This window comes from Typopeltis vanoorti, chromosome 19, assembly GCF_054136105.1.
Source record: "Typopeltis vanoorti isolate ZY-2024b chromosome 19, IOZ_Tvanoo_1.0, whole genome shotgun sequence".
Lineage (NCBI taxonomy): Eukaryota > Metazoa > Arthropoda > Arachnida > Uropygi > Thelyphonidae > Typopeltis > Typopeltis vanoorti.
In genome coordinates, this window is record NC_143567.1 from 38,927,103 (window position 1) to 38,940,458 (window position 13,356).

The following is a 13,356-nucleotide window of genomic DNA, read 5'->3' on the forward strand; positions in this document are numbered from 1 at the left end:
TAATTTTGCAGGCTACTGAGCTGCTTATTATTAGGGTAATGACCTTATTAAATTCATGACTATTCTTCCTCTTTCTCCTCAAAATAATGGATGGTGGAATTGCAATACTACTTTTACTGGAGAATTATTATAGAAGTTCTTCTGGACCAAAAAAAAGGATGAACCCTCCACCTCTGTATGAGATGGCTAACTCACCTTTAATTGAACTTCTGATGAAGTTCTTTACATCATAGACGGGATTTAAATAAGATTTTTCAGCCAAAATGCACTGTTGAAACCAACCGAGCTACAGATGCTCACGACAATTCTAGAAACGTGAAATCTTTGACAGATGTCGAACATGGGAATATCCTTAAGCAGCAGCTCAGGCAAAACTAATCAGATGTTTGTTCAAAAATAATATTCCTGTAAAATTGTTAGCAGAGGTTATCCCTATCACAGGTTGTCATGTAGAAAAGGAAGCTGGAAAAAGTATCATAAAGAGTGCTGAATAAGAATGGCCTGGCTGGATTTTCTGTACACCATATCCGAGCGTTGCCCAGATGCCACTAGCCATTGTGGATCAAAGTTGAAAGTTTTTCTTGGTTATACTATAAATTAAAGATGCCAAGAAATTATATTCTTGGTTTAATCCTTTATTCATAACTGGACAACTTGTATAAGGCAAGTGATGTGAAGTCGTTAGCCCATCTATGAGTTGCCCACTCATGAAGTTATTTCACACACAAACTTTATTTACTTACACTTAGATAAAGGATTAAACCAAGAATATAATTTCTTGGCAACTTTAATTTATTGTGAATCAAAGAGCATGTCGCTTCAGGATTTATAGCCATTGTTGGTTTAACAACTAGCTCCCCAAATTCTTGAAAGTTTAACAATTGGCTTGTGCAAGCTGGGTCTAGCACACCACTGTATATGTGTATGTGTGTATATATGGAAGTTTAGCAATTAGCTTGCTCAAGCTGGCTTTAGCACACCATTGTATATATGTATAAACAGTATAATTACCATGTTAAACAAATTTTATTTTCACATTTGAAATGTTTTACTAACTTAAATGGCATGCTCATTAATCTCTCATTTTAGGAGTAGAAAGTCATGGGATCAAATCTTAGGTTTTAGTTTATCTTATTTTATGTAACTCATCTTGCATATCAAACACAGATAATTACATTTTGCTTTTTAGTTTAAGGTATTTTCATCATATAGTTGTTTATTTTATTATTTCAGTCAAGGTAAAATGTGTGTATATCATGACTATATAAATACTCCTTAACTGTTACAAAATGAAAATTACATTTAGAGTATCAACACAGAACATCAAGAAAACATCCTCAGACAGTTATTCCAGAATGGAACAATATATTTCTATTGTACTGCAACAACCAATGTTTAGGTTCTATAATATCTATCTTTGAGGATTTAATTCAAAGGAGCAAATTTTTTTTTTTTTCACTCCAGTAAATTGTTCCAGTTCAGAGCAAAAAAATTTCACTCTCAGAAAATAATGCTCTATCTGAAAAACACATGAGCATACATACACGTGTGTGTGTGTGTGTGCATGGGTAGTCAGAATGCTGCAACACTTTGCAGGAATACATTGTGCATCATGTGGAAGTGATATCTGATGGGGGGAAAAAGTAGTTCCAAAATTCACCACTGAGAATGCTGTATTATGTACTGAATGTAGATGTAGTAATATTTCTGTGTAAGAAGGAGAAAAGCAACATGGGCATAAATAACACATTTTTATTCACGTGCATTCACAAGCTGTAGTGTTCAGTGTGCTGCCCTTCCCAGTATGTCACAAACTGCATCCTTTGCACAGTGTGTTCAATGACAGAATGCAGCTGGTCAAGACTGATGTTGCAATAATGCTGCATTATGCTGTCTTTCAGTGCTGGCAAGTTATCAGGATGATCCCAATAAATGGTGAGAAAATCCGAGCCAGAAATCACAGGAGTTGAGAATCAGGTGAATGAGGCAGCCATGCAGAGAGAAACACACAGCTGATCACTCTGACTTCTGTGAAATATTCTCAAAGAACACCTGCATAGATCAGTTGATCCTAAGGGAGATTTCATGCAGGATCAGCCAATCCTGCATGAAAATGACTGAATCCATGCACAGGTGCTGCTGTAGCTGTGGCACAACAAAATTGTTTATCATATCGCGATACCTGTCAGCAGTAACTGAGCAGGTCGCAGGACCTGGTGAATGCCCTCAAAGAAGAATAGTCCAATGATAAATAAAGCTGTAAACCTGCACTAGACAGTAACTTTGGGTAAAAATGAAGGAATTTGTTGGATTGCTTGCAGGTTTTGCTTAGCCCATATCTGGTGGGGTATTCACAGCTCCATTCAGGTGAAAGTGAGCCTCATCTTCCAGCAAAATCATCCATGATTGCATGGCATCTAACTCCACTTGAGCAAGGAATGTTAAAGCAAATGTCAGTTGACTTTCAAAGTCCTGCAGACACAACTCCCAATGATCCCATTTCTTCAAAATGACTAATCACTTGCTGCAGAGCATATGAAGAGTGGACCTCGTCAACATTTGTTCAGGCAACGAAATTTACAGAGTTCAGCAGCAATAACATTGCAGTTGTTTAGGTAGTACAGTTTCATGAGCAAAACACATTGAGGCAAGGTTAGTGCCATCACTGGTTGGTGTTAACAACCATCTTTTTCAAACCCTCCTGGCCCCTGCCGAGTTGTGTGATATGCAAATTCCATGCATTTAGTGTTTATAACATTACTGGTGGTGAATTTTGGAACTTTTTTCTCAGATATTGCTTCCACATGACACACAATGTACTTATGCAAAGTTTGAAGTATTTGGATCACTGGATGTCGCTTCACAAGGCCTTAAACAGGGATATTTTAATCACCTATATTTCTGAAGATATATTTCCGAGTTGGAGCAAAACATTTCACTCTCAGAAAATAATGCTCCATCTGAAAAACAAACAAACACACACACACACACACACATAGGAGAGGCAAGGAGTTGTGTCTGCAGGACTTTGAAAGTCAACTGACATTTGGAATATCATCCAGGTGGTGACATTGAAAAAATGAAGGAACCATTAGTTTATACGTGAATAGTGATGAATGAAGTGGAGGTGACTAGTCTATTACAGAACCTTAATGTGAACACATCTGTGGGATTGGATGGTATACCGGCACGGGTCTTGCGTGAAGCGGCTAAGGAATTATCAGTGCCCTTGACCATGTTGTTTAATCCGAGTCTCAGGTCTGGTTTAGTCCCGAAGGTGTGGAAAGAGGGGGAAAATAGTTTCACTGCATAAAGGAGGATCCAAGACTACAGTTGCAAATTACCGACCGATCAGCATATCAGGAGTCGTACAGGGGACAGCATGGCTTTGTGAAGGGTAGATCATGCTTCAGTAACTTGCTCAAGTTTTATAACAAGGTGACGGGTGAACTGGATAAGGGAAATGGGTTTACAGTGATACTGCTGGACCTGGCAAAGGCATTTGACAGGATACCACATGGAATACTAATCTGTAAACTACAACATATGGGAATGTTGACATGGATAGGTGGTTGGTTGATGGAGAGATATCAAAGAGTAGTTTATTCAGGAGTAGAGTCCAAAAGACGGCCTGTGACTAGTGGTGTGCTGCAGGGTTCTGTTCTTGGACCACTGCTGTTTAATTTGTTCATTAACGATATAGGGAAGGATCTAAGAGGAACAGTTCATTTGTTCGCTGATGATGCAAAGTTAGGTAGGGCAATAGTGAATGCAGAAGATGTCAAAATCTTGCAGGAAGACTTGGATAGATTGGAGTTCTGGGCTAAGGAGAATGGATGTCAATTTAATGTGATAAAATGTAAGGTTATGCATTTTGGGGTGAAAAGATTAGCAGCAGTATACCACATTGGTGGAACTGTACTCCAAGAGATTGATGAGGCCAGGGACTTGGGAGTGTTGGTGGATAGGGAGATGAAGTTTAGGGGGCACATTGCAAAAGTAGCTAAATCAGCTCATCAACTCACTTGGTTGTTGAAAAATACCTTGACGAGCAGAGACAAGCAAGTTATTGTACCTCTGTACCGAGCCTTGATAAGACCTCATCTCGACTACTGTGCCCAGATTTGGTCACCTCGGTTCCTTCTTGATGGGGAGGAGATGGAGAGGATCCAGAGGCGAGTGACTAAGATGATAACAGGTCTATGGAATGAACCATATGAGAACAGATTGAAGATTTGTGGGTTGCAGAAACTAGTTGATAAGCGGAAAAGGGGAGATATGATTGAGACATTCAAATTGCTAAAGGGATTCTATAGGATTAATTCAGAGGATATTTTTGAGGTCAGGACTGGTGGTAGGAGAACTAGGGGACACCTATGGAAGCTGGGCAAGAGTGTGGTTAGCAGGGGTGTTAGAGCTGGGTTCTTTACTTTTAGAGTGGTAAATGAGTGGAATAAGCTGCCAGAGTCTGTTGTGGGTGCTATGACGGTGAACGAGTTCAAGGCAAGGTATGATAGATACTGTGAGAATGTAATAGCATAGTTGTGTGGACATGATGTTTAGGGCCTCCCTCGATGAGTCTAAAGACTCCTAGAGTCACCCGAAATAATAATAATAATAATAATAATAGTATATGTATTGCGTGTGTGTGCATGCATGTATGTTTTTCAGACAGAGCATTATTTTGTGGGTGAAATTTTTTGCTTCAACCTGGAAACATCTTCAGAAATATATATATACATACATCACATACATACAGTATATGTCTGTGTTTTTCAGACAGCATTATTTCTGAGAGTGAAATTTTTTGCACCAACCTGGAAATGTATCTTCAGAGGAACAAATAAATTGTTTCAATTCACATAGCTATCCGGATAGATTAAAAAAAAAAAAATCATTATAATGAAAGCATTTCTATCCATAATTATTAATTCTTGGTGATCAGGAAACAAGAAAAGGTTCCTTTTAATTTGTTCCAAGAGGAACATTTTATTTTCTTAAAACTGTTTCGACCTCTGGTAATAGTAATCTTTGGTAAAATTTAATTTACATTTTGGTTAACAGATAAAGTCATATTATTACAGTTTAAATTATAAGTTGTTTATATTAATAATAATAATTAATAATATTATTATATCAATAATAATAATATCTATCCAGTGGTTTCCAAACTGCAAAGCATAACTCTATCATTGGAGAGGGGTAAAATAATTGTTTACATAACTTTATTTATGCTGCAGTTCAGTATGCCAATTACTATACTTAAAATGAACCCGTTACTTCTCAGCTAATGCCTAGGAGTGATGATGTTTTGACATTGATATGGCTATTTGTAATACTGTGCTAAGTTTAGCATTAATCTTGAGACATGATTTGAATTTTCACAGTAGCTAGGCAGAGTTCATGGGAGATCCTGTTCTCATGCTCTGTGTTAACTGTATGTAAGAAGTTTAGCCATAGATTATTAACCAGGTTTTGGCATTAAGAAGTTTGATTTAAGAGCACAGCTTTATTTTTCCACCTGTTTATGAATATGTGAATTGAAAATATGAGCAACAAAGCATAATGTTGGTGGAGAGCCCAATAGTATTGTTACTAAAAAAAAAATTGATAGATTACATTAAATATTTGTGATGAATTTTTTTTTAATGATATAAATTACAAATTTGGGCTGTCTTACAGTATATTATTTGACATATCATGTAGTTAATTTATTACATTTAGATAAATAAAAATATTTATTAAAAGTAGTTTATTTATAAATATTTAATAGAAGCAGGGGGGGGGATACAATGATGATGTTTCTGCATGGGAAGGATGCAATGAAAATGTTCCAGATCTTGACATGGGATGATGCTGCATAAAGTTTGGAAACAATAATCTGATCAGATAAATAATGAGTTAAATTTGTATGCATCTGTTTTCTTTTGTATTTTCATGGTTTATTTCTTACAGTAAATGGATGAAGAAGATGATGATATGCCGCATCTTTCATTTCACACCTTACGAGCTCTTGAAGAATTTCACAAAGAACAGCTTGAAAAGGAAATGAAAAACACACTTTATGATGTCCAGTGTCAGCAATTTGAAATTGAAGAAGACTGGGTAAAGAAATTTTGTGCATTTATTTATTAGTGTTTAATAACATCCACATAGCCTTTAAAGGAATGTGGAGAACCGACCAGGGCTTCTGACCTGGTCGGTTCATCACATTCTCGTGGTGCACCCTGTTGGGTATCTACCTGGATACTGAACAAACAAGGATGGGCTGGCAATTTGGGAATTAGCCGACCAAATTGTATTCCTATTGGCTAAAACCAGTATACCAAATGGTGGTACAACATGACAAAATTTCATGCTTAAACAAGGCCCCAGTTGTTTTCACCAGAGAACCAGGGCGAACAGCGAAAAGTCAGCTACTGGAACAAATCTGAAAACACACCCCAACTTAACATCACCAGAGTTAAAGATCGGTACTATCTCCATTTCTTTGCCATTCAGGCTTCTTATGTTGATAGTACCGATCTTTAACTCTGGTGATGTTAAGTACCAGATCAACATAATAGGGGTGACTGAAACAAAAAAGACCAAAACTGATGAGATCTTTCTGACCAATAAATATAAAATGATATATTCAGGCAATGACAGTCAAGGAAAAGAAGGAGTAGCCATAGTATTCAACACTAAATACGAGGCTAATCTTCTTGAATGGCAGGCAGTGTCAAGTAGTGATGTGGGCAAATATAAGAATGGGGAACTGGACAATGACTTATTTGTGCCTATGGTCCCACAGAAGGTTCTACTAAGGTAGAAGTGGAGGAATTTTTTGATGCTTTAGAAAAAGCAACTGACACAATGAAAAAGGAAAAGTTGGTCCTTGTTGGGGATCTAAATAGCAGAGTAGGAAATGATTGTCAGACATACAAAAATATATTGGGAAAATTTGGAGAAAAGAGCAAAGCTAATAATAATGGCAAATGCCTGTTGGATTTCTGCTCAGGACATGGACTGGTTATTACTAATCCATGTTCCAACATAAAAATGTGCATAAATTCACATGGAGAAAAGAGGCAAGGAATAAGAAAAGTCTCGTTATTGTTGATAGTAATGTTTTCTCCCTGGTGCAGTACACCAGAGTGTACAGAGGATTTGAAATTGGAAGCGATCACTATTTAGTCTTGAGCAGGATAAAATTGAATTTCATATTGAAAAGAATAATATGTAATTTTAAAGTGAATAAAAGTTGAGCAGCTCTCAGATGTGAACTATAGACTAAAATACACAAAGATTATTGAAGAAAAAATGCAAGAGTTTGAGAACAGGAATCAAACCTTGGAGATTCACTGGCAAACTCTGAAGAAAACATTGATTGATTCTGCCAGAGAAGCATGTAGTGAAGTTGTCTGCAAGGATAGAAAAATAAGAACTCCATGGTGCGCACAGGACGTTAAAGAGGCAGTGAAGGAAAAAGAAGAAAGCATATCAAAAGTTCCTGGCAAATAAGTCAGCTTGTGCTCTGAGAGAATACAGAAACAAATGTAAGAAAGCAAAACACTGTAAAACTAACTAAACAAAAGTCATTGGAGGGCTTTGACAAAAACGTAGAAAATAAATATCAAGAAGGTGGTACGATATTCTGGAGGTTGTTGAAGAAGCTTAGAAATGGAGGAAAGAATGCTGTAAAAGGAGTTAGTGATGATAAAGGTGACATGAAAATGGGAGAAAAAGATATCCTTCAAGTATGGAGTAATTACTTTGAAAAATAAAATTGCAAAATGAAACAAGCAGTGATATCACAGTGGTAAAAAACACTCAACAGGCATGCAGTCAGGAATCCATATCCATACTTGAAGCAGAAAAAGCCATCAAAGGCTTGAAATGTGGAAAGGCAGCAGGAGTAGATGATATTCGATCAGAAATGCTGAAGTATGATGGTATAAAAGACTTACAGTGGCTGCACTGCATAGTTCAGAAAGCCTGGACAGAGGGATGAATTCCTGATGATTGGAGTAAAGCTCTCATGGTATCCATATATAAAATGGGAAATAAAACTGAATGTGAGAATTACAGAGGTATTTCCTTACTGAGTGTTTCTGGCAAGATTTATGCAAGTATACTTGAGAATCGGTTGAGAAGAATTGTGGAAAAAAAGCTTGGTGAAGAACAAGCTAGATTCAGGCCAAATTGAGGCTGTCAGGATCAGATCTTCACTTTACAACAAATAGTTGAGAAAGCATGGGAATATAACAAAGATCTATATTTAAGTTTTGACGATCTGGAAATGGCATATGACAAGGTGCCGAGAGAGAAGCTATTCAATACGCTACATTATATGGTGTCAGTGATGCATTATATGAAGCAATACTTAGTCTTTATTTGAGTTGTAATTCAGCAGTTAGAATTGGAGAAATTATAGGAAGATGGTTTAATGTTAAATCTAGTGTGAGACAAGGATGTACATTATCTCCTCTGTTATTCATTATCTATATGGATTGCATTATGAAGGAATGTGGTATTAAACATGATATCAAAATTGGAGATGCTAATGTTAGCCCTTTTCTTTATGCAGATGATGTTATACTTCTAAATAAATCTGCTACATATCTGCAAGGGGGGGGAGCACTCATGATTTAATCTGGGGGGGGGTAAGTTGAGTAGACGATTTGAGAATGCACACTACACTGCTAATTCACAAGTAGTATAGAAATATAAGACACAACATAAATTTAAAAAAAAAAATGAATTTTAATTAGGAAAAGATGTTTGAAAAATTTTCTAGTGTTTTGTTTTCCTTTTTCTTTTTTTGTGGGGGGGGCAGCGCCCCTTAGCCCCTTCCCTGGGTGCACCACTGAAGTGATCCCATGTTTCTGTATTCTTTTTCCTGCATGCTTTTTTTGGCTTTTGCTCTTTTGTGTTTATAATTAATTTCTGTTTCTAGTGATTTTGTATTTGTCTACTGCATATATGCTTCTTTCATGTCTTTGATTATTGCTTCAATATTCTTATACCAGTTTCGTGTTCCTCTTCTCTTTCATTAACTTTTTTATTCTAAGACATTCTGTTTTTGCTGTACCTGTACGTATTAATATATATATTTTTTATATTTATCTCACACATGAGAGGTACAAGAACCTATAGGACATTAGTGCTGTGTGTGAGGTGCAGATAAAGGTTGAGAAAGAAGAAACTTATTGACTTTCTTCTTAAAGAGCTGTAGGTTGAAATTGTTGGAATACATGATGGAGAAATCTGTTCCATAGGATGGAGATAGATGGAATAAATGAAGAGGAGAAGCAGGTTCGATGAGTTTGCAGATGTACTATAAAGGGATGTTGGACAGCTGCTGCTCTTGTTTTAACAGGTTTTACATAAAGGAATGATGTTTGCTAATTCACTGGAGCAGTGACCATTGAAGTACCTGTAGAAGAGACACAGAGCTGAAACACTGCATCTGTGAGATAGAGGTTGAAGTGAGCCTGTGAGGGAAGGATCATCTATGAGCCAAATTGCTCTCCTCTGGACACCATCAAGAATTTTTAAGGAGATTTTAGGTGCACCATCCTAAATGTGTGAACAGCATTCTAAGGATGAATTGATTTGTTTAGAATTAGCAGCTGAGTGAGTGAAAAATAGCTTCTTGAGCAGAAAAGAATGCCTAATTTTTTTAGAAGCTGAGGAAGTTATTGATGTGATGTGTTTGTGCCAAGAGAGGTTGGAGATAAATATCAGTTCAAGGAGAGATAGTACATCCTGTCTGGTGATGTGCATATTACTGAGGATGATGGAAGGTGAACTGAGATCCCTTTTTGTGAGAGAAAAGGCAAGAGTAAGTTTTCACACCATTGAAGGTCACTAGGTCATCCTTGTCTCACTGAAGGATGGTATGGAGATCAGTGTTTAGGACACTGGTGCAGATGATGTTTGGGAACTACATGGTTTGTCAAAGGAGTAGTATGAATAAAGAGTGCTGTCATTGGAAAAGCTATGGATAGGATTTGTAGTGATTGAGAGAGGGTCATTTATATATAAGAGAAAAAATGGTAGGTGGGGAATTGGAGCCCTGAGGCACTCCTACATTAATTGGCAAAGCTGAAAGACAGGGTGCCATCAAGCATAACACACAGTTAATGACCAGAAATGAAGCTGGCTATCCAGTTACAGAGGGGCAGATAGACCAGACTGAAGGAAGGCAGATTGCAAAGCAGGTCTTGATTCTAAACATCATTAAAAGCCATGGAAATGTGAAGAGTGACAGCACACATTTCTCTAAATCTTTCCATGGCATGTGTTCAGCAGTGAGTGATGTAAGCTAAAATGTCATCTTTGAACCTGGTTTGGCAGAATCCATATTGGTGGTCGCTGATTAACTAGTAAGTTTCTAGGTAGTGAAGAAGTAGACTATTGATAACCCCCTCCATTATTTTGAAGAGGATTGAAGTGATGCCAATTGGTCAATAGTTGGAGATGGTAGACTTTTGTCTCTTTTTTGGAATGGGTTGGATATATGTTAGTTTCTATGAGATGGGATAGGTACCAGCTGAATATAAGATTGAAGAGATGATATAGGACAGGCACTACCTCTGGAGCACAATGTTTCAAGTACAATAGGAGAGATGCCATTGGAACCAGACTACTTTGCAGTCTTCAGCTTGTCTAACATTCTTCTTTTTCTTATGTCTTTCTGCTGAAAGGCCATAGGAGGCATATGATGCTGGGTTGCTGGTATTGAAGAAGGTGATTTGCCTTTGTTGTCTATGTAGAAGTCAGAGGAAAATTTTCTGCTATTGGACTTTATGATGTTGAATTTGTATTTGCTGATAGTTGATTTACATTTATTGTATCCTTTTACGTAGGCTGAGCATGAAGCTGCGGTTCTTGATGCAAGCCACCTGTGGAAAACTGAGTTTTTTTCTTTGACTGCTTTCATACATCTCCTGTTGAACCAGGACTTGGAAAGTGAATAGAAATTTGAATAGAATGAGAAATGAATGCTTTCATGCCACTATAGATGATTTCTGTGACTCGCTCAGTGCAGGTGTCTGGTCAGAAGAGCAGAAGCAATAGTCATGCCATGAGAAAGAAGAGTAGTAGTTTCAGAGAGGAGTTGCCGAGAGGAGAGGTAACCTCTACAGTATGTCTGGAAAGCAAAGTTGAAGGCAAAATCTCCTCCACTTTGCCAATCTTTGTATTGGCAAAGTGGAGGAGATTATCTGGAATTCAAGTAGGCAGTTGCATGATTTGTGTTGGATCATTGCTTATAGCAAAAACTCTACATTGCATCCAGCTTGATTGGTAGTGTTGGAGAAGGGGAGCCAGTTGAAGTTGTGGACATGCACCTAGGATGATGACTTTGCTGTTTGAATAGCTGGATTGTAGATGGTTGAGTTTCATGGAGAGGAAGGTGAAGAGGTTTTGTGGTTTTCAGGGTTTGGAGACCACTAAATGCAGCAAATAAATGTTATTAAGTAGGACAAGGAAACCTTCAGCCAGAGGATGTCAAAAGCAGAGGATTCTAAATTTGGCATTCTCTTGGAAGGTAATGTCAAAACGTACAAAGGCACAGGTGCCCCCTCTCCCCATTCTTGTGAAATGAATCATGAAGAGTATATTTGGGCATTGGAGGTGAATTATGGTTGATGTAGCTGTATTTTGGGTTTCTTTTAAGAAGGTGGTCTAATTTGAATGTCTGTCAGTATTGATAAACATAATTTTTGTTGGAATTTATGTTGCTGCGAATGTTTATTATTAACATCTGACCTCCATGAAGTCAGATGTTAATTAAACTGATTCAGTGTGTCTACATTCACAACACATCAGGCAATGTACTCCACTCTCCATTCAAAGAACCTGCTTTTCACGCCTCTGCTCACACCCTCCTTATACAGTTTCCAGTGATGGCCTCTTGTTCTTCTCCACTACCATTCTATGAAAAATCTCTTCCATCTCAACCTGATAACAACCCTTGACTAGCTTATTTGTCTCAATAATATCCCCCCCCCCTTCCTCCTATTCATGAGACTCTGCAACTTACATTCTCTCAATCTGTCTCCTCGTACTCCACATTCCAAAAACCACTGACCACCTTTGTGAATCTTCTCTGGATCCTTTCCAACATAGCTTCGTCACCATGAAATCCCGTGACCAAATCTGTGCACAATAATCCATATAAGACCTGATCAAGGCCTTATATAATGGCATCATAACCTCTCTATTTCTGCATGTTAGGTTCCTCTACACCATTGCCATTATCCGATGTGACGTTTTCACAACTTGTGCAATGTGGCCCCTGAATTTCAGATCCTTGTCCTCCACCACTCTACTTCCTTTAATGTTTCTCCTCCAAGTATATATTCACATTCCATCATTGCTTACCAAATCTCAAAACCTTACACTTTGCAACATTGAACAGATAGTTCTGCTTGCCTGCCCATTTGTGCAATCTATTCAAGTCCTTTTGTAAGGCCATAACATCTGCTTGACTATGCATGGCCCTCCCCAGTTTTGCATCATCTATAGACAGCTGCATATCACTAGTTTAATCCATCCCAATATCATTAACAAACAAATGGTCCCAAAGCTGACCCCTGCAGTACACCACTAGTGACCTACCTCTTTCGGGATACTGCACCCCATATACAACTTTTTTTGATACCTATTTGACAGCTGGTCCTGATCCAACTCAGAAGTCTGTTATCCAGTCATATCTGTTTCAGTTTATTTGCCAGCTTGTTGTTTATCAGTCTATCAAAAGCTTTTGCAAAATCCAAGTACACAGCTGTATATGCATCTGCCCTGTCCATTATATGGCAGGCAAGCAAGAGGAAGATTAATTATGGCAGGTTGACACTGGTGGATAGACGGTAATATAGTGACTGCTGCAAAGGATGTAGTGGAATTATTAAATGAGCCCTTTATCAGTTTATATCAGACTGCTGTAAATGATGCTGTGCAATATATAGGAGAGGCAAGTATTATGAGAATTGGAAGTGAAAGAATCAGGTGTTGATTGGGTTAAATGTGAATAAGGCTGTGGGAATGGATGACATATCATCATGTACTCTTAAGGAAGGATTGGAAAAAGAAGGCAAAATAGTACCATTCCACTCAAAATTCTAGGATAGAAGTTTCTAATTATAGACCGATATGTAATAACTGTAGTTGTATTTAAAGTGTTGGAGAGATTGGTTAGGAATAGAATTGGGTTGATTGACATAGGATTCTTTATGGTGGTCAGCATGGATTTGTAAAGAGCAGGTCTTGTTTTAGCAATTTATTTTCATTTTATAATAAGGTAATGAATAAGGAAGAATCATATGCATTGATACTGTTGAACTTTGCAAAAGCATTTGACAGATC

The 13,356-nt window shown here is 37.6% G+C and overlaps 1 protein-coding gene across 2 annotated transcripts in view; it reads left to right on the forward strand.

Annotated features, from left to right (window-relative positions):
- The window catches only part of LOC150096010 (EEF1A lysine methyltransferase 1), an 84,146-nt gene that overhangs the window by 4,121 nt on the left and 66,669 nt on the right, over positions 1-13,356 (forward strand). For both annotated transcript variants that reach the window (XM_090408891.1, XM_090408890.1), the window contains exon 2: positions 5,956-6,105. In XM_090408891.1, coding sequence (XP_090265017.1) covers positions 5,959-6,105 — 147 coding nt within the window. In that variant the 5' untranslated portion in view covers positions 5,956-5,958. The remainder of the gene's footprint in view (positions 1-5,955; positions 6,106-13,356) is intronic.